Source organism: Centroberyx gerrardi, chromosome 4 (assembly GCF_048128805.1).
Source record: "Centroberyx gerrardi isolate f3 chromosome 4, fCenGer3.hap1.cur.20231027, whole genome shotgun sequence".
In the NCBI taxonomy this organism is placed as follows: Eukaryota; Metazoa; Chordata; class Actinopteri; order Beryciformes; family Berycidae; genus Centroberyx; species Centroberyx gerrardi.
Genome location: NC_136000.1, coordinates 14675886 through 14696423, shown reverse-complemented (window position 1 = coordinate 14696423; position 20538 = coordinate 14675886). Strand labels below are relative to the sequence as shown.

Below are 20538 nucleotides of genomic sequence, written 5' to 3'. Positions count from 1 at the left end.
CAAAGTATGACAACAAAACAGATCCTTCCTATCTTGGCTAACGATAAGCTTTCAAAATCAATACAAAACCTCCAGCGCCTCAACCCACACAGTAATAAGGTCAGACAGTAATAGTCGCCAAACAAATATGGAAAAAGTTGCCAAATTTATATGGATAAAAGTCGCGGCAACCCGGCCAGTCCTCCTACCGACTCTTCGGCGCACTGCCTGCCGGAAAACAGCGTCTGTCTCCGGCAGTGAGAGCAGGTAGGTCCCGCTGTTTAGTGAAGGTCATCTTGTGTCTTGTTTTATCGAGCAAGAACAAGCGATTTCGATCAAAAGACTTCAACTCACAATGTCTTCGTAACTTTCCACTACATACGGCGGGTCAGGTTCTGTCTCACAGCACAATCTGACAGCTTCCAGAATGTTTTAAAAGCGTGACGCTTAGCCGGCGAAGCCATTTTTACCGGTGGAGGACGACTAAACCCGGGGAAAATCAAACGTCTGTGTCACCAGCTAAATTTTCCGGTTCCGGTTCATCGATGACAACTTGAAGTACCGGTATATATAAAACAAAGCTGATAACTTGATTTTCAGTTTTTGGTACATTTTAAACGATTTAAAAATGACGGGCGCTCTTGGGCGCTATAGTGAAATATAGAACGGGCGCTCTCGGGCGCTATGGGGTCTAGAGGGTTAATGTTTATGCAAATTAGAAATAGCCTACATCTTCATGGACCACACGTGAATAAATAAAAGACAAATGAGACATGAGTAACATACATACACATACAAACATACATAAAATAAAACAAATGAATACAAAAATAAAACAGATCGATAGATAGAGATAGATAAATCAATAGATGGATGGATGGATAGATAGATAGATAGATAGATAGATAGATAGATAGATAGATAGATAGATAGATAGACACTAGGCACTTCCGCATGTTGGCAGCCCCAAATAGCAGCAAGATGTAACTATTTGAATTTTGATGACTGCAATACCCAGAGATCTTGTGACGTCAGTAAACTTTGCACTTATCAGGCCTAAATTTCATCTTCTTAGTGGTTGGTGGGAGTGAAGATGGTGAAGAAAATCTTTTTACGGCAGGCTCAGCCATCGTTGCTGAGTCCAGCTTTCCCTGGATGATCTGAAACAATAACACGCTCATTCATGAGGCTTTTTTGTTGTTGTTGGTGAATTCCACCGCTTCCCGCTTTCTGACAGTAAGAGCTGGCCACCCATGAGCCTGTGCTGCCTCTCCCTGACGCTCCTTTGCCCCGCATGTGTAGTGCCAAAGACCGTCTATGTTTTAGTACCAGCCACCCTGTGTGGTTACCATAGAAACAGACAACAAACCTTGTAATGCCTGTTTCGGTCCAGTGTTCCTGCTTTTGCCAGATTGCAGCATTTGACAGTAACAGGTGACAGCTGGCTGGCTTAAAGTGCAATACGGCCTACCTTAGACCCACATATGCACTAACATATTTCAATGCAAATAGCGCTTATTTATTATATATTTCATGTAGGAATCAATAAGGTATTACGTTGCCTTCACTATGCCTGATAACATGCCAGTTTCTCCCAACCCGCTTGCCTCCTATTAGAAATGAGTTACATCCGTCCGCCTGTCTTTCACCGCCTGAACACATCACAAGGGTTTAAGTTTATTTGGATCCCCATAAGCCTTTGCACCAAAGTGCTAGACTCTCTGCAGTCCTCTTGCATCGGCAATAAAAAGAAGAAGAGGGAGACACACAGAGAGAGAGACAAAGACACACAAAAACACACAGAGAGTGAGACAAAGACGTGTAATAACACACTGAAAGACAAAGACCACAGTCAGACAACAACTTATTTAAAGCAATGGATTCAGTTTCTATAGCTCTCAGTAAGGCTTCAGGAACCGCCATGAGGAAAGATAAATGGCTCTTATGATACAATTTATTTTGGTTTCATGTGAAAAATGTGTTTCTATCCACAGGAAAACTTGTTTTAGAACTTTGACTGTTTGATGACTGTTGAAGGAACCAAAACTAGTTTCCCAGCGGCATCACTCCAAGTGGCACTTTTTATGTGTATTTTGTGTATGATCTCAGTCAAACAGATATGGTGCTTATATTGTATCAGATCATAAGAGAGAATCATAAAAGTTTGACTCTGATAGAGTGACAGGCAAATGAAAAAGATGCAGTAAAATAGTATGCAAAGAATAGTTTAACACACCTTTAATATAACCATGGCTACATATCCTGAGTCGGTAGTCCTCAAGTACAGAGTGATTTTATTACTGCTGCTAAATAATTCATATTACTGATATGATGTAAACAATGCTTAGTCACGAGTGAATGAATGTAATCAATTAATTTTCTTCTTAATCTTTCTTTTATGTATTGTCTTTTACTGACATAATAGATGTTATACAGTATGCTGCACTTCACACTACAGCTGGCCTTTCTCTTATCAAGTAGAATTAGTTCCTAAAATGGCCATGAGTCTATGCTGATCACCACCTTATCCCATTTATTATATCTATGAATGTTCCCTATAGGTCACATGGCTGGAAATGTTTAATTATGCTGGCAGTGAAAGGAAAAATTGAGTGGTACATTTAAAAATGCTGAATTGCTGTAATTAATTTTGGGGATGGTATTGGGAATGGTAGTTGGTGGTAGGTTTAGTTAGTGGAAGCCAATCCTCCAGTGTCCCTTCAGAAACGCTGTCTCAACACCACTGAGTCAGGCCATCTATTGGACACTTTGAAGACAGCTCATGTGTTTTTTTTACCATAGCGTTAGACATGACTGTTGGTCTGTGCCATATAAATCTAAATGAGTTTTTATAGAATTCAAAGAAATGTTTAGATGCTGCCCATGCTATCATCGATACATGATGCAAATTAAAGCCCTATGGCAAAAATCATCAAACAACATTAACTTGCGACATTGACTGTAAAACAGCTATATTTCAAATTCCAACCGCCATCACAACCTAACCACAGTTGATGTCTGATTGATTATTCTGTTTGCTACACAACGCTTCCTCCAATAAAAACCTGGGGTTATCAAACTGAAAGGGCCGTAAGTATCAGCTAAGGACAGACATGCAAACTAAAACATGTTTGCTTGAAAAATATCCACACTCCATAATAGTCAGGTCATATAATTTATTTCTCTGAAAACATTTCAACAAGGCCCTCAAGATATCAAGTTGTAGAGCCCACTACATCATTAGCTCACACATGTACAGGGTCTCCGAGGACCTTTAATTTGAGTAGGAAAAGTCTGTTCCTTCGCTATGAGGTTAAAGAGTGGGTGACAAGCGAAGAAAATCACAGCGGAATGCATTAATTAGGTAGACCTAAAAGCATATTTATCAAAGGCTAAGCCATATGGGATTTATCGTAGAAAGGATCCAATAAAGAAAGGACAGGTTAATAGAATAAAGGGCCTTGAATAGAACGTGTGCTTATACATAAAATATCAATCTGATCTCACACGTAAACGCATCATTAGGATGTAACGATTAAAACGTTATGACAAGCAAATCCTCGCCAAATGAATTGACCTTCATCTAGTTTGACAGTGACAATGGTCTTCCTATGTTCACTGTGATTAAAATGTCAGCTCCGCACCGAACCTCTGACTTAATTCATCTCGGCATTTGAAAGATTCCACATGAAACGGACCAATATTTGCTCAGAGTGAAAGACTGATTACATGAACTTGAATATGATGATATTAGATATAAATATTTCATGAAATCCCTTAATCGCAAAACAGCACAATGGTCCGTAGAGGAGGTAACAGCACTGTGATTCTGGCAGGATCATCTAAATGGCGTCAATCACAAGTGAATATGGAGGATTCCTGCACCAGCTACTGATGACTGATGGCCCTTCAGCGGCGATCAAGACAGAGCGAGCTGATTGAGAGAGCCTATCTTTACGGTGGAGCCATGGAACTGTTAACAGGATGTGATAGCCTGCGTCCGCTGAGTTGAGCTGGGAAATAAAGCTGTTGGGCTCCGGCTGCTTTCCCATCATTCACAGAGGTAATGATCTCTGACGCAGTCTGGCTTATAAGTAAGTAATAGTCTGTCCACAGGTTACTAAGGGCATGACACAGCGCTGCTGACAAAGTTGAACTTGGACAGACTGTATGAAGAACACTCCATTATCCTTGAGGCATTATAATAAAGATTAGGATAATATATGGTACAACACCTAAGGTTCATGAGAAAAGAGTCAGAGAATGCTTGCATCTGATTTTTTTGCCATGCCCACTTTTAGATTTTCCCTTCTGATTCAAGAAAAATGGAGCTGTTGATCACAATGACTGCAAAACTAAAATATAGCAGATAACGATAAGAAACTTCTGCATGTCATCACAGCTCAGCACTTTTTTGCGATAAGCGACACCGAGAGACAATCATGAACAATGTTGGTCATGATGCTCATATAAATGATGATAGCAATTATATTCTTCTTGAGATCAAAATGGAGGCAAGAGTATACTGAGAGGAAGCAGTCAAAGATCTAGCTCCACTCAATTATCTTTAGCAGGATAATTAATCAATTCAGTATGCATATCCAAGTCTCAGAGGCGCCTTTGAGATAATTGTTCTCATTGACTTGAATAATTATTTGTTTGCTGATTTAATTATTTTCGCATTTGGAAAACAAATGAACGTGTGCGGATACATACTCCAGATTTTTTCATTTGTTGTTGTGAGGTGAAATTCAGAAAAGATGGCAAATGTATGGCTTTTATCTGAATGTACACTATCACACTAAAACACTGACATCATACTAAATCCTAATGCAGAATGCCTTTTTGAGAAATTCACTGCAACCCTATTCAGAATTTATATCATTATGTGTTTTTTTTAAAGCCCTAACCTCAAGTTGAAGAAGACCAGTAAAACATTAATGGTTTCTGCCTTGTGGCATCAATACAAACCACACTGAACCAAAGGCTAATATTTCTCAGCTATTAGGTCGGCCCTGGGTTACAGACCCAGGATGCCCATGTAATGACTGGCATGTAGCAAACAATTGGCCGAGGCATCAGTTCACACCATTGTCAGTGTGCTATGAAATCCAAAGACCTTATGGCTACTGCAGCAAATAGCACAAATTATGAGGGCCACTTTAATGACACTCACTACTATTTATCATGCCGTTTTAAATGTTTTGCTCATTTGTTTCCATTAAATATTTCATCTTCCCTTAAATATTCATTTAACTTCCTCTTTAAATTTTTTACCAGTCTCTTTGCAGTTGCTATCTCCTTGCCTCCCTTTTAGGCTTTGCAATCATAAATAATTATTCATCTACACCCAGAAAGAGATTGCATAAAACATGCACATGAATCCTTTTTGTCTTTTCTCATTAGAGATATACTTCGAGTAGCCTAAATACTTCCCGCTACCCCACTTATGGAAATTGGTTGGAGAACCTCCCTAATGATACTGCTTCACAAATAGGTTACAGCTTCCATCTCTGATCATAACATTCACCCCTCCTTTCATGATGAAAGGAGGGGTCTGTTACAGCATCTGTGTTGAGCTCTGGAGTTCTGCTATTACTTTTAAAAGGAGGAATCGGATACATCCTGCATCAGACAATGCATCTTTATCTTTTATCATTTAAACCAACTGGTAGGTTACAGCAGACCTGTGTGCACAACAATAGCTGCTCCACTGCACTTATTCGTGTGTTGATGAGAGAAGTTTACAGTGATGAGCAGAGACTGAATGAAACACAAACATTGGAATATTGCACTTTCATTAGCAGGCTGTTTTCTGCTGGTTCTTTCTGGCTTTATGGTAGTTTTTCTGGGAGCATATTTTTTGCTAAAAAAAAATCTTCCAAATCATCATCATTTTGAGCATACACTTCATCATCCTCTGTGTCAAAAAAAGCACAACATCAAACATTTGGAGGATTAACTTTAGAAGTGATGAAAAAGCAAAGTTAGTACGAAACTAAGAAAACAAGTTCAATCAAACTAAACTGACAGAGCAATGCTACACTAGACAATTTCTTTCTTTTTCACTGTGAAAAAATACAACTGCAACAAGGATAAAGAAGAGCTTAGACTTTACATGTACATCAAAAGGCAAAAGCAATCAAACTTTCGATGCTATTAACATTGTATTGATATTTTTTAGTAAATCTAATGAAGTAAATCTAAAAAATATTGAGGATAAATTATTCCAACTCTTTTCTATAATTGGTATAGCCTGGCTCACTAGATTTGTCTTGGCTTAACAGGCAACATTTGTCTTTATTTGTTGGATAATTGCAACATGACTCATTAGCAAACAGCACCATGGTGGAAGGTGGAAGGGAAGCATAAACTCTCAATTTGACTGGATTATCCTTTTGTGATGAGGCCTAATGATCCAACAGAGTAAATAGCAATGTGTTAATTAGAAATTACACTGAATGATCCGCTGCACACAGAGGAGGTATTAAGCAGGCTTCATCATTATAGTAGATCTATAGCTGTCCTTCCTTTTTCACCACGAGGCCTGATAATAAAACATGACAATTAAAACTGACTATCCCCAAAAGAGAAATTATGCTGCATTTGTTGCAGTTGACTTCTTTCAGTAAGGAAGTCCGAGCCAATGTTGATGTTCTAAAAGCTAAATCAGACGGACACTCTCTCTGCTCTGATACTGATGTTAAGGCCGCACTTGAACGGTGATTGCAACAATAATATGAGAGTATCACAATTAAAAAGTAGTATAATACTCTCTGAATCTGAATCACAAAGCAGATTAAACAACATGTGATTAGTAAATGCAAATATATCCATCTCTTTTCCTTTGTCAGTAGCACACATGGGGATCCCATCTAGCATTTTGTGTTAAAACTGTAATTATAAAAATATTAGCAATGTTCTGTTCATAACATCTCAGACTTTGCTCCTGCTTGCTTTTCACAGGATTTAGAGTTAAAGCAACGCCTGATTTTTTATTAATAAAGGCGTCCCCAAGACTTCAAAACTATAGTAAGCATCTGCCTCCACCTAGTGGCAAAGACTTATCAGTCAGTCAGTGATGGCAGAGGTAAGACCTACCTGAGGTTTGAATGACTGGTGTGACACATGGCTGCCTCAAAGTCAGATACAAAACCTGTGGGAGGAAATTAGTATCATTAATCACAAATGAGGTAATAAAATAAATAAAAATCTAATGTCCTTCCATAAAAAATTTGAAAATTAAAATCATTATTTGTTGTTGTCAAAGCTCAGTGTTCTGTGCGTCTTCACCCCCAATTATCAACATCAGTGTAAATATTTGGATGCTTGTACATGACATAGGCCTACACAAACACACATACCACACACACACACACACACACACACACACACACACACACACACACACATAATCAATAACATTCACACGCACACATAATCAATAACATTAATTTCTGTGGACTACTGACTGTATCTTGAATTTCCCTTCTAAATCACTGTTACTCAAAATTAAACTGTGAAGTTCACAATGTTATTGATTACAGATTTATAACTGCATTATACATCCTACTACCACAACAATACACTGACAATCTGACATTTCTAGTAGCCTGCAGTCTGACACTTGGACTTATGGACTGTTGTGTTCTGCACTCATGTAGGCACTCATAAATTGGTGTCTAGAAGCAATAGGAGTTGACCTATGGATATGTGTTTTTGAAGGCTGACACCTATACTGATATTGTTTGGATTGAAGCTGCCAGTAGGCAATATTTTGTGCAAATATTCAATCCATGGTAAAACAAACAAACAAACAAAAAATACTAGTATTCAACGCTTTCCCCTAAAATTTTTGCAGGTTGGAAAATCCTCTGAGAGAGCTTTTAGACTATGGGACTGTAGAACTCTCAATAGAAACCCAGGATAATACAAGTGCTAATACTAGTAGCCTACAGCTAAGCATAAAACATGCATAGTTGTGTGGAATCCAATCAAAATGTTGCATTACAATCAATTCAGGTTAGGGCTTCCATTGGACAACCAGTGTAATAGGCTACTGATCAATTACACTCTAAATACATAATCAAACAAACTGCATCATACCCATCGTGTCTGCGGATGACGACAATGTTTTCCAGGCAAAACTGGAGACAATTGCTCGTTGTATTTGTTTTGATATAACTCAGTAAAAAGAGACTAGAAAGAGAGAGGTCTGAGCGTTTGGAGTGTCTAAGCAAACTACCTGCTGCTGCTGCTAGAAGCTCCACTGCCACTTGTATCTTTAGAGCCTGGGAACAATAAATGAATTAATCTATTGAATGAAACTTTGGTGCAGAGATGATGCTAGACTGAATCTAGCGGTGGGGGAAAAAAGTAAATTTTCACGGTCAACAGAGGGCAGTGACAGTTCGTCGGCTCTTGGAGGGTAAACTCAACTATGACGAGGCAGGGGAGCCAGGTTTGATATTTTTCCATATTTTTTAATAGAGCAGTAAAAACAATAGAGTCATTATCCCCTTGCAAGGATGTGACAGATTTTAAACTACAGTGAGAGAGCAATGCGTTTCATCGATTTTGTTTTAATCGCATAGATTTTGGGGTCATGCCATCAAAAATGTCTGGTGTTCTTAAGTTACTGACTGTTAGTGATGTTTTGAGAACTATTGTACTGCAAGAAGAAAAGCATTACTAAACAAATGATAAGATAGAAAAAAGTGATTCATCAAGATAACAATGTTCTGAAATTTTATAGTGTTGTTATCTGCTTTAGAGATGATGGAGGAAAGTATTAAAACCAACCTGCTGGAAATACTCAGACACAACTGGCAACTCAAATAAAGTGCACTAGCTCGTGTTAGCTGGAGAAGTAACAACAGAATGCTTTCTAGCCGGCTAACAGTTAGCAAACATCAACCCTCTGCTGCTGAGCAACTGTACCGCTGAGATTAATGGAAGACAGGGTTAGTAAAACCAACTGATACTGACTTTATACAGTACATGGCTGCGCAAACGGTCGTATTAATGTTGCGTCTACGTTGAAAATTAGCTCGATTTTATAGTTTCTACGTGGCGTTAACTGGGTAACATTACTGGGCTAGCGTTAAGTTACGTTAGCTAACTGTGGTAGCCAGCGAGCTAACGTAACATTTGCAACTTTGGCAGGAGTGGATTGTAGAGGAAGAAAGGAAGGAAAAGGATAAGTGGGATCACTGCGCACCACTGCTTATGCAAAGCTAGCTAACTTTTTGGACTCCTAAGATCGCGCTGTGACGCATTTTAAAAAAGCAGACCATCTCTGAACCCTGTAAGAAATTGAACATTATCTGGCTAATATGAAATGCAGATCGTTGGCATAGTTAGCTGTCAACGACAAGAGTCCCCTTGGCTAGCGGTACAGCTAACGATAGCTAGCACGCTAGCTACCAACTTATAAAGAAGTAGTGTTGTGTCGGATGTAGCTTAGCTGGCTAACTGATATAAGTTAAGTGGTAAGCCAGTGTTTGGAGTATTAGTTTAACATTTCTGTATCAAAGACTCTCAATCTGATCAGCACAAGCAACTAGGCGACGGGAAAACTCATGGCATCGGATGTGATTGAGAGTGAAGTGGTGTTGAAGGGTGTAAGTAATATGAATTTGAACAATAGTAGCCCAGATCTCGACACACCCAGCAGGACTTATGAGGAGCTGGGAAATAGAGAGAGTCCTTCATCATCTGGAGTATCAGGAGAGGGTGATGAGGAGGAATTAGACGAATTACAACACAGCACCGTTTCCACCGTTGAAAATGGCGAAGAGGCACTTCAAGAGAGTCCAACCAAAACAGGAGGTACGCCACAGGAAAGGACAACTCCAGACAATGGACATACACAATCGGGGGCAAGAAGCTCAACTCCAGTCAGCCTTCCCCAGCCATGCTCAACTTCTGGACCCAATGGAAGGTAGTGTCTGTGTGTATGTGTACACCTTTATATTCGGTATACATTTTGGTAACTTTTAAAATATTAGCTTCACTAAAGTCTTAATCAACAGACCCAGATCCATTGAGTGTAGAGGCAGTTCAATGACAGAGAGATTGCAACCAGAAAAGCTGCCACTAGTTTTGAGTCCCTGTGGACTCTTTCCATAAAGAGGATAGACTTTTTTTCCTCACAGACTACAGTAATACCTGAACCATTTGTATCAAACCTGAGATACATGCATATCTTCAAGTCCTCCAGTATGAGTACAATGTTTCAATATACTGAATTTGAAAATGTTTTAACCAACAAATTGTTCTCCAACGTTATTATACTTATTTTTCTGAGCATTTTGACTTCTTGGCACACACAAGTCCATAGGAGCTCAGCAGGAGTCAACCTCCAGTATTAGCTGCTTAAGGATCTCCTGCTCAGGATTCTCAATATCGCTAAATAACAGGCAAACGTCTTTGAAAGTTGGACCCGGGACACATAATGTAACAATACTGCCAGGGTCTACTTTGCCTTGTTCGTGTGTTAGGTATGATTATTTAGCCTAATTGTTTGTTTGCCAGTGTTTCAAAGCCCAAGTGGTGCTGACTGAAGCCCCAGTGTAGTTTGACCATTCATGCACACTAAAATGTTTGTTTTGGGACTTGAGATTTTTTAAAATATCAGGATCTCATGCAATTTCCCCAGGTTTGATGAGTAAATATTCAGAAGTAGCCATCCAGGAAGTAGAGTAAAACAGCTACCCATAATGCCCTGCAACATTAGTCACGATAGTAACACTAGTCACAAAACAACAATATGATGTTAAAATGGGTCAGTGTTTTGAGTTTCAGCATTGAATTTAGTACAATGAAAGTGTAATGTAGCACTTTTTTTCCACACACAAAGTCTGGTTATTGCAGTTTTCAGACAAAGCCATTGTCTAGTGTACTGTCAGTTAGATCAGGGCTTTTATAACAAATGATAAAAATCCTCCCGATTAAAAGTTAGACTAGCCTACATCTATCGTGTTTTCTTCAGCAGAGTAATCTTACTACTACCACCACTGTCATTCCTCTATTTGTGGCCTAGTAACCCAGATCTAGGCTGGTATTAAATCAATTCCAACAACTGTGTAGGCTGTAGTATTATCTATGAGTAACATCACATAGGCTAGATATAGCATCACTTGGCCTGACCTTTTACGGATAAGAGTTTTCTTTCTCTGTGATCCTTGGGAATATCCCACATAGCTGATGTCTATCTGAAAAACTGATGTGCTGCTGTTGACTGTTTCTGCCCCCTTAATCTTTATATAAACTAATCACATCAGTAGGTTTATTGACAGAAGAGTCATACGTTTAAGCTTGCAGAGTACTTCACTAAAGACAAATTAGGCTAATCTGCATCATCAAGTAGGCCTATGCCAGGGGCACCCAAAACTTTTCCATAGCAGGACCGGACAGCATGCAGTGTTAAATGAAGGAATCAAAGTCAAACATGGGCAGAATAATAGTACGCAGCACACTTTTCATTATGAAGATGAAAGATAAGAACATTACATGGGAGTAGACATAGGAAAGAATAGGTGTATACAGAAGAAGAGGAGAGGAGAATCATGTCCAGCCAATAATACCAACCAATAATATTCCCCTCTTATTATTTCCAACATTGGTGAAATCTTAATTCAGTCATGACCAAGAAAAATCACACAGTGCTATGATTTAACATATTGGTAAACCTAATGGGCACATAATCAACATTCAGTCATGCAAATCCTTTCACCATGTATTGATGAAATCAAGTTAGCATACACTATTTATTGGAGCAATCATTTTGTAGTGCTTGGACTTGACAGCCTGCTGCTGAATTGTCAGTGAGGACTGAAGCTTTCTTGGCTAGGCTATTCTTTTTTGAAGGGGACCTTAACCAAGAACATGTGTGTTTACATTCTCTGAATCAACCAGCTCAAGTCAACCCCCATTTATCTGGGATTTATTTTAGCTCACTAGTGCCTCATTATTTTTTTTAACTGTCACCCAGCTACCCATTTGACTCCCTATATGTGACTGGCCCCAACTACATGTAGCCAGGCCTCTGGTGCACTTTGGTGGCAAGGGTTCAGTTTCAAGAAACCACATTCCTCTGGTACTTCTCCCTCTCTCAGCTGGATTTCAAATGCAACATGCAGATTAGCACTATACATAACCAAACAGCTAAACTGATATGTTCTGAAATGTTGAGCACCGAATGCTCAGAATGTTTTTGTGTCTGGGAGTGCAAGCACAGGCATGTTTGTGATTAATGCATCAAAGGGAGCTCTGTACACTGAAGATACAGATACAATGATTAGCATTAGTAAGTAGCCTTATGCTTTACAAACTAAGCCTTTAACACACTGCTTCTTAGCCTACAAGCTTTTCAAGAAGCCAGTGATCTGATTATGAGCCAGTTGAAAGCTGAAGGTCTTGGAGAGATACTTAATGAACATGGCAGACTGTGAATTGAGTGTTGATTAGCGCTGCAACACACAGCATCTATTCAGGAGTTGGTGCCACAAAGGCGTGTCATGCTTTTCCTCTCCATATGTCAGAGTTGTAGACTTATCGAAAAAAGGCAGTAAGCCCATGTCACCTTTAAGGATTGTACAAGTCACAAGCCACAGTTCACAGATAAGCGATTATGTGGTTGGATTTTGTTTGTTCCAGATAATCTCTCTACTACCCTTGCTCTTGAACTTGGAAAGTTTGTAGCACAAGAGGGCCTTTAGCTATCAGAGACTATCGAAGAAATAATAATGCTATATCGCTTTTTTGTTTTTCCCAGTCTGGAGCGCCAGGAGTCAGTTGCCACAACAGAGGCGCGCTTAAGAATGGAAGGGGTTGAGCTTAAGGAAGAGTGGCAGGATGAGGACTTCCCAAGGTATTTTGTCAAACAATCATGCATGGTTCTTGGTGTAGGCCGTTGTCACACATTTGTTTTCTGTGCTCTCAAAGACACATGAATCACAGACCTGTTCAAGGACTGCTCACCTTATATTGGTTTAATTGTTAGGCCCCTGCCTGAGGAAGAGGAGCTCGATGATGAGCTTTTTGCTGGAACTTCTGGAGAGGGAGAACCAGGTAACTAAACAGATAAGAGTTTATGGTGCATTGCTACAATGACCCAGGGGAATAGTAATTGTTCTTACAAATGTTATTCACAACCCACTGATGGCTCAGCGTCTTCTCCAGGCTATGCAATGAATCACGGCAAGAAAGCCAAGAAGAGGCTCGCTGCTCCAGAAATCAGCCTTACTCTGGACCGCAGTGAAGGCTCTCTTCTCTCTGATGAGCTGGACGAAAGTACAGAGCTGGACCTCGATGACATAGACACACCCTCAGACAACAGCAACGAGTTTGAATGGGAAGGTAAGGACGCCATGTTATGTAATGACAATCAAAGAAAAACTTTATTAGCTTTATTGTCATGTTTCTATACAAAAAGGTGCAAACAATAAAGATTGTATTGATTTAAATTTGGGATGTACTGAGAGGTATGCAAAACTACACTAATACTGGAAGAAGATGAAGTCTGTCGTGTTGTGAGTTGTGTTCATGAAAAGCTTTACCCTCCTGTGGTTTATTCACTGGCTTTGACACAGAAGCAAGTGTGTTTTCATACCAGAAGTCTCTTTTTTCCCCTGGTGAGAATCTCTGCGTTCCTGGGTCCAGTTCCTGAGCATATTCCTTACTTAATCTTAAGAGTTTGGTTAGGCAGTTGACTGCCTGAAGTGTAGTTAAAATGTACTCTGTTGTTTTTGTGTTTCCACTCTGCTGCCTTCCTCTTTGTCGCTTGGAAGAATTGTTTCCATTCTCTGCCTGGAAACAGGCTGCAGGCCAGCAACAGGTTTCTCTCTTCCTTGTGGTAAGGTCTCCTGGACAGCCGTTGTTTTCGCCCAGCCATGAGTCAATCAACCAAGACTGTCCAGATTATGTTCCGCCTTCAATTACATTGTTTGAACAAATCAAGGGGTGTCCTGTGTTGCATTCCCTTATTTTATTTTCAGTGAATGTTTATGAGCATGTCATTATTCTTTTCCCCTCAAATTATTTTCTTGTTTGAGAAAAAATCAACAGTAACTTGTCAGTTACAAAGTTGTTTTTATCTGTGTAATAATGCTGCAATTACCAGTTATTAACCATTTTTACATTAGTGGTGTTCACAAGTTATTCCAAGTGTCATATACTTGTTTTCACAAGAAGTGACATGATAAATACATTATAGCCTAACAAAAAATGTGTGAAGGATAATTCCGGCTATTTTCAACCTGACCTTATTTTCCTCTTTTCTTTTTTTCTGGTTTTTGCCATCATGATTGATTGTATTCAAAATGTAATCACATACTTCACTGTAGAGGTTTACCTACCTTCAGTCACCGGGAGCACTGCTGTCGAAGACACACCCAGACAGCAAACACAATCTCCAACAACTGGCCCCCAAAAAGTGATTAAAACACGTCCTTTCAACACAATAACACTCACACGCACAGTTTTAGGTGTTAGATGTGTTACTTAAACTAGTATGAGCTAGTTGGCAAGTAGACTGTTAAAGTACTCTGATGCTATCATACTGGATTTTCTGTAAATACAATGTGTCTGAGTATTTAAAAACACGTTTAACTGCAGTTTGAGTGTTGTTGTGTTAAAAGGACGTGGTAATGCTTTTTGGGTTCAACTGTTGGAGATTGTGTGTACCCTTTTGGTGTGTATTGGAGAGCAGCGCTCCGGCGAACTGAAGGCACGTAAAGCTCTACAGTGAAGTAAGTGTTGAAAATTTGAACACAATCGACTGTCATGATGGCAAAAACTAGGAAAATAAGGCCCAGGTTGAAAATCACCTGAATTATGCTTTAATTGGGGCCGTATTACACATGCAACGCTAGCAATGTAATCTTGTGCTACACGAATCAAAAAAGTTAGCTGCACTGAAACGATACACATTGCACATCATTTGTTTGATCGTTAGATCCTGATAAAAGTATGTTGGTGTGATTTTGTTTGCCCTATATACTTCTATTCCATCCTGCTTGTTGCATGCTTCATATTTAAAAAAAAAAAAACATAATCATTGGTGGTGTTATTTGGTTTGCCAATTTTGTCAGTGACTTATTGAGGTTTGTTTCATGACTATTTGAACATGTTGCCCATGCTATAAACCTAGAGAGCTTGAATGTCACGTGGTACCGTTTGCTGGAGAGGTTTTTTTCCCCCCATTTTAGCCAGAGCCCCAACATAATTCTGTTGCCGATAATTGCTTAATGCTACAAAGAAACATCATTTGCTTCCATAATTTGACATATTTCCAGTTGAATTAGGATGTTGGGGTGGGATGTAATGCGGGCAGAGATCATTCAAAAGAGGCCAACGCTGTAAACCAATGGGATGTCTGTTAGGGAGAGAAAGGCAGTTTTATATGATGGGAGGGGCAGAGGGAGGATTGTTAAAAAATCTGTGATGGTATTATTGGTTGGAATTTGTATGTACGCCATGAAGTAACCACTAAAAAATACACAGTTTTCCAGCTTTGTAAAAGTAATGGGATTTTGATATAAAACGTTAAGAAAATAAAAAGTTAGCACATTTTTTGGCGTTATTGTTAAATAGATGGATATTATGACAAAGAATATTAGCTGACATGGTTAAAAAATCATTTTCTATTTCATTGTGACTTTAACAGTGGCTCATGTAGTAGGCTATCATAGTCATTCTCATATACCGTTACTGTATATTTGTAGCATAGTAATGCTGACCTTAACCTGAAAGGGAGGAGAAAGGGAGACATGACCTTTTAGATGTTATTGTTGGCATTAATTCAGAGACAAGAAATGCTACCCAGATATGAGAGGTGGAAGTAACAAAAAAAGATATAAATAAGTGTGATGAATATGCTTGCTGAAAACGAGTGATGAAAGTGCATGTGAATTGAAAAATTCTGTGATAAATTGTCAAGTGATTTGAGGAATCCAAAGACGATTTGATTAAAATAGATGTGATTTCATGAAAGCAAGACACCCCTCATATATCCAGAGGGTGCAGTGACCAAGCTATGGATTTAAAGTTCCTTTTTTCCTTTTAGATGATCTGCCCAAGCCGAAAACCACAGAGCTGCTGCAGAAGGGTGTGGAGTCTGTGCAGGAGTACTCAGTCTCAGAGGAGAGGGAGGAGGGCCGGCGCTGGAGGGTGTTTCGCATCGGAGACCAGGAACACAGAGTGGACATGAAGGCCATTGAACCCTACAAGAGGGTTATCAGCCATGGAGGTCAGTGGCTTTTAAGTGTGTCTTTGCTCTTTTAAGTTCCAGGCAGTTGCAAATAAACCCAGAGAGATGTTTTGCATTTGTGAATAACAGTATAGTCTTTCAATACGATGGAAAAAAATAATTATGAATAAAAGTTATGATAAGGAAGATTGTGTTTTGGCACTGAAACATCAATTTTGTTTGATTTTCCCCTGCAGGTTACTATGGAGACGGGTTGAATGCCATAATCGTGTTTGCTGTGTGCTTTATGCCTGAGAGCAATCAACCAAATTACAGATACATCATGGACAATCTATTCAAGTGAGGATTTATTTGAACTCTGTTTTTTTTCCCTTGTGAGAGAGCATTTTTGAACCTGTGCTAATGGGATTTTCCTCTCTCAGGTATGTCATTGGCACACTGGAGCTTTTGGTTGCGGAGAACTATATGATTGTGTATTTGAACGGGGCGACATCTAGAAAAAAGATGCCGACTGTCGGCTGGCTCAGAAAGTGTTATCAACAGATCGACAGGAGGTGAGTCAGACGGGTTCCTCTGAAGTCGGTCATCACACTCATGACACTCATGACACATGACCCAATCCAAAGCCCACTGGTTTATTTCAGACACAACAGCATCATAATATGGGATGAGATCTTTTTTGCATTGTTGACAGCTGCTCTTGCTCTTTATTCACAGATTAAGGAAGAACTTGAAGTCTTTGATAATTGTCCATCCTTCTTGGTTTATTCGCACCCTCCTGGCGCTCACAAAACCCTTCATAAGGTAACTTTAATCTTCAAGGTCATGAGAATAATAATTCAAATATATGTATATATGTTCTTGGGTAACCTTTTTTTTTAGATTCTAACACATTTTGTAATATTTCCTGCCGTTTCTCAGCTCCAAATTTACCCAGAAAATCAAGTATGTGTACAGTTTGACCGACCTGGCAGAATTGGTTCCAATGGAGTATGTGTCTATACCAGATTGTATCAAACAGTAAGTATGCTCCACTCACACACGTTAGCACTTTTCAAGCTCATCTCAGTCGTCTTATCTGTGACCGATTAGATCTTTGCAAAGAAATAGAAGGGTGTCTGCAAGTGCTTGAACAGTCTTACAAGTTTTTACATTTAATCATATAAATCCAAGGCCTGTAAGGGAAGTTTTTGGGAGATTGACCCTTTGGTCAACTTGATGAAAACATGCTAAGGCTCCATGCAACATTTCAGCATACACTATATTGATAGGTGACTAGCAATAATATCACTTAAGTGGGAAAATGAGAACATGTAGCAGCTCTAAAGCTAACTGGTATATAAGATTGAATGGTATGTGCTTAGGTCTGACAGTTTTGTGTAGGAAATTAGTCAAATTTACATGAAATATACAAAATCCTATGACCTTAAATTTGATTTGAAGTGACATTAAAAGTCTTAAAAAGTGTCATTTAACTTGCAGAAACATTTGAATTGCATGCAATATAATTGAATAGAATTGCATCCAGAGGATTTTGTTTTATAAACTACTATGAAAGAATAAAACCCTTCCTTGATTTTCTACTGTCAACTGATGCTGAAAAGTCACTGCAGAACTCATTTTTGTTGTTTCTGTCTGAGGTGGCTTAGCCTGATGTGGATGTATTCACGCGGCAGCAGAAATTCTCCTTGTATCAAATGTTTTAAGGTGCTCTTTTGGATGTTTGGTTGCTGTTGGCTGTCTTTCTCTATTCCTTAACCCCATTTCCCTGCCCCCTTAAGGTTTGACGACGAAAAAAATAGGAAAACCCGTAAAAGGTATATGCACTTTCACCCAGGGCTTCAGTCTAGGCATTTTTTGCATTTCACAAAACTAACAATGAACTGATTGGTTGGCTTTTAGGAATGCAACTATACACCTCAGTCTGTCTCAAGTTTTTGCTTTGAGTGTCAGTCACTTTCTGGCCAAAATCAATGACTTTTCTTCCCCATTATCGCACATTTTCCTTTGAGTGTTCTTAACAAGCAGGTTGAGTAGTTGTTTGATTTTCAAAAATAGGTAGCTTGGTGACTGTTTCACAAACCAAATCCCATCTCTGAGCCAATTCTGTGAATTTAATCTCAAAGCCAATTCATGTGAAATTTATGGAATTTATTTATTGATTACCATAAAACAATGCTAGCCTTAAGTATGTGGTTTAAAACATACCATGTACTTCTTTATTTTTGTCACTGGATGCTCTTCCTACACCATGCTGCTGGCTATCACAAAGAATTATTAATTTGTGTCATGAATGGTTAGAATGATGATGTGGAGGTTTAGGCATGAGTAGCACTTACTAGAATGTTTTTAAAAATACAGGTTTAGAATATGACGTGGTTCATGGTTGGTAAGTATGTTCATGTTTCCCGGTGTTTGTGTAACTGAATGGGGTGGAACTATTGGACTGCGGTCTGACTTAGTCACTGTGGTGTGTGGTTGCACTGTAGCCATGTCCTCACATGGTCCCTTCAGTAACTAGCCCTCACTGAACACCTGGCTTGTCCATTCTCACAGCTCTTTGCATGACTCACTGCATACCTACTCCTTACTGATGTTTCTTAATTGTCACAAACCTTTGTCAGCCTTGCTTATACAGACAGACTGGATCTGTGCATTACTGATAAGTAGCCAGCGCTTACTTAATGTTAAGTTATGAATGTGCAGATATGTGACAGAACATCAAAAGATGAGAAAAGGATATCATAAGATAACTGCCAGTGGCAGAGGGCCCCAGTGTTGTAGAAGAGGTTCTGTGTTGTGTAGTTTCAGTGTTTTCAGTAACTAGAGCATGGATAATATTTTAGTCCAGTCGTTTCAGCTGAAAAACGGCAACAGACTAAATCATGCATTCATTTGTTTCGACAAAAGGCCTCTGATAAGTCACAAAAAACACATATGATACACATTGTATTGTGAGGAATATTCTCTCACTCCCATTGAAATCCTGTTGTAATGGTGTAAGGGCAATGATCATAGCCACTCCATGATCAGATGAAATAGTGGTGCCTTACAGTATGTTGTGTTCACTATAAAATCACTTGATTTTATAACTTCTGTGTTTGATATCTTGGATCTAGATCTAACTAGTGCCACCTGGAGGTGGCTGACATGTCCTGTGATTCCTCAGAAAATAGATCCTTGGTAGTGTAGTAGCCTGTTATTACTGTGATAATCAGTTAGCCTAGCCCCGTTAGCTGTGACTCCACCCCAGTCTGCCCCAGACGTCTGACGAGTACTGAATCTATCTGTGCAGAATCGACCAGGACATGCACGGCAAAGTGGAGATAGCAGCTGCTGCTGTTCCAGAGTGACTCGGCTGGCCCTGCGAGATCTGGAGGAAGAGAACGATGAAGAATGTGTAGAACCACAGCCGCTCATATGTTGATGTTCTGTGCGATGTAACTGGAGACATAGTTCTTTGTGTCAGAAAAGTGCCTTTTGGAAATTATGCTGCCTGTTACATTGTGGAAGTCTTTGCTGTGTTACTGTCAAGCCGCTTGATCTCCAGTTTTTCTCTCATGTGCTGCCTGAAGCATTTTTATAACCTTTTTATGTACTATACCATGCCAAACTTAGATATTGATGTTTTCCTAGTTACTGTTGTATCTACAGTGTATTTAAGGCACTCTGTTACAAATGGTTGATGCATGTTCTGCTTTATTACATTTAAATATATATTTATATTCAAAGGGTGACAAAGGAGAGAGATTAATATATTTTTATGGTTGCTCTGATTTAAACTGCATTTTAGGTCTCCCAACCCATTGAGTGGCATTCTTAGAGCAGGTTTCACGGCACCGTTTCCACTGTTCAAGTTCACTGCTGAAGTTCATTGTTAGAATCCTGCCTTGGGAAAATAAAGTTTTCTTGATGCCCCTCACTTGAATGTGCCCTCTGACTTGTGGAGGGATCGAGGAGGACATTTGTGAGCTACAATCTGAAGCAGAGATGTACTGTAGGTCAAGGCTTAAGATGACATTATTTCCTGCAAGTAAATTGATGGATCCACATAGTTGTTTTGTATTTATTTATTAGGTATAGTGCCATTTTTGCAATGGCAATTTCACAGTGAGACCATTTGCATTGTATCAGAAATTGTATAGCACCCAAAACACCTGTAAAGCTTCACTTAATGTCATGAACAATGTTTGTCAAGACTGTTTTCTTCAATAATACAACCTCACAACTTGTTGATGACCACCAAGGTAAAGTAATGCTCTGTAGACCTGTGCCACTGTCAACCCACTAGATGGCACTGCTGACCAATAAATAGGAATAGGAATATTAGAATAGAATATTTTAAA

At 39.2% G+C, this 20538-nt stretch overlaps 1 protein-coding gene across 4 annotated transcripts; it reads left to right on the top strand.

Moving 5' to 3' along the window:
- The first annotated feature begins 8658 nt into the window (after positions 1-8658).
- bnip2 (BCL2 interacting protein 2) lies at positions 8659-20244 on the top strand. Of its 4 annotated transcripts, none has more exons than XM_071896473.2 (11): positions 8659-9922; positions 12758-12853; positions 12986-13053; positions 13153-13341; positions 16049-16231; positions 16429-16531; positions 16615-16746; positions 16910-16996; positions 17114-17212; positions 17974-18009; positions 19488-20244. In XM_071896473.2, exons 1-11 carry the CDS (start codon positions 9561-9563, stop codon positions 19543-19545), a joined length of 1413 nt encoding a protein of 470 aa, XP_071752574.1. In that variant the 5' UTR covers positions 8659-9560; the 3' UTR covers positions 19546-20244. The 4 variants fall into 4 exon arrangements, with proteins under 4 accessions (XP_071752574.1, XP_071752573.1, XP_078139079.1 ...); XM_071896472.2 differs by having other exon boundaries at positions 8661-9922; positions 13165-13341; XM_078282953.1 differs by lacking the exon at positions 17974-18009 and having other exon boundaries at positions 8661-9922.
- Positions 20245-20538: the final 294 nt, after the last annotated feature.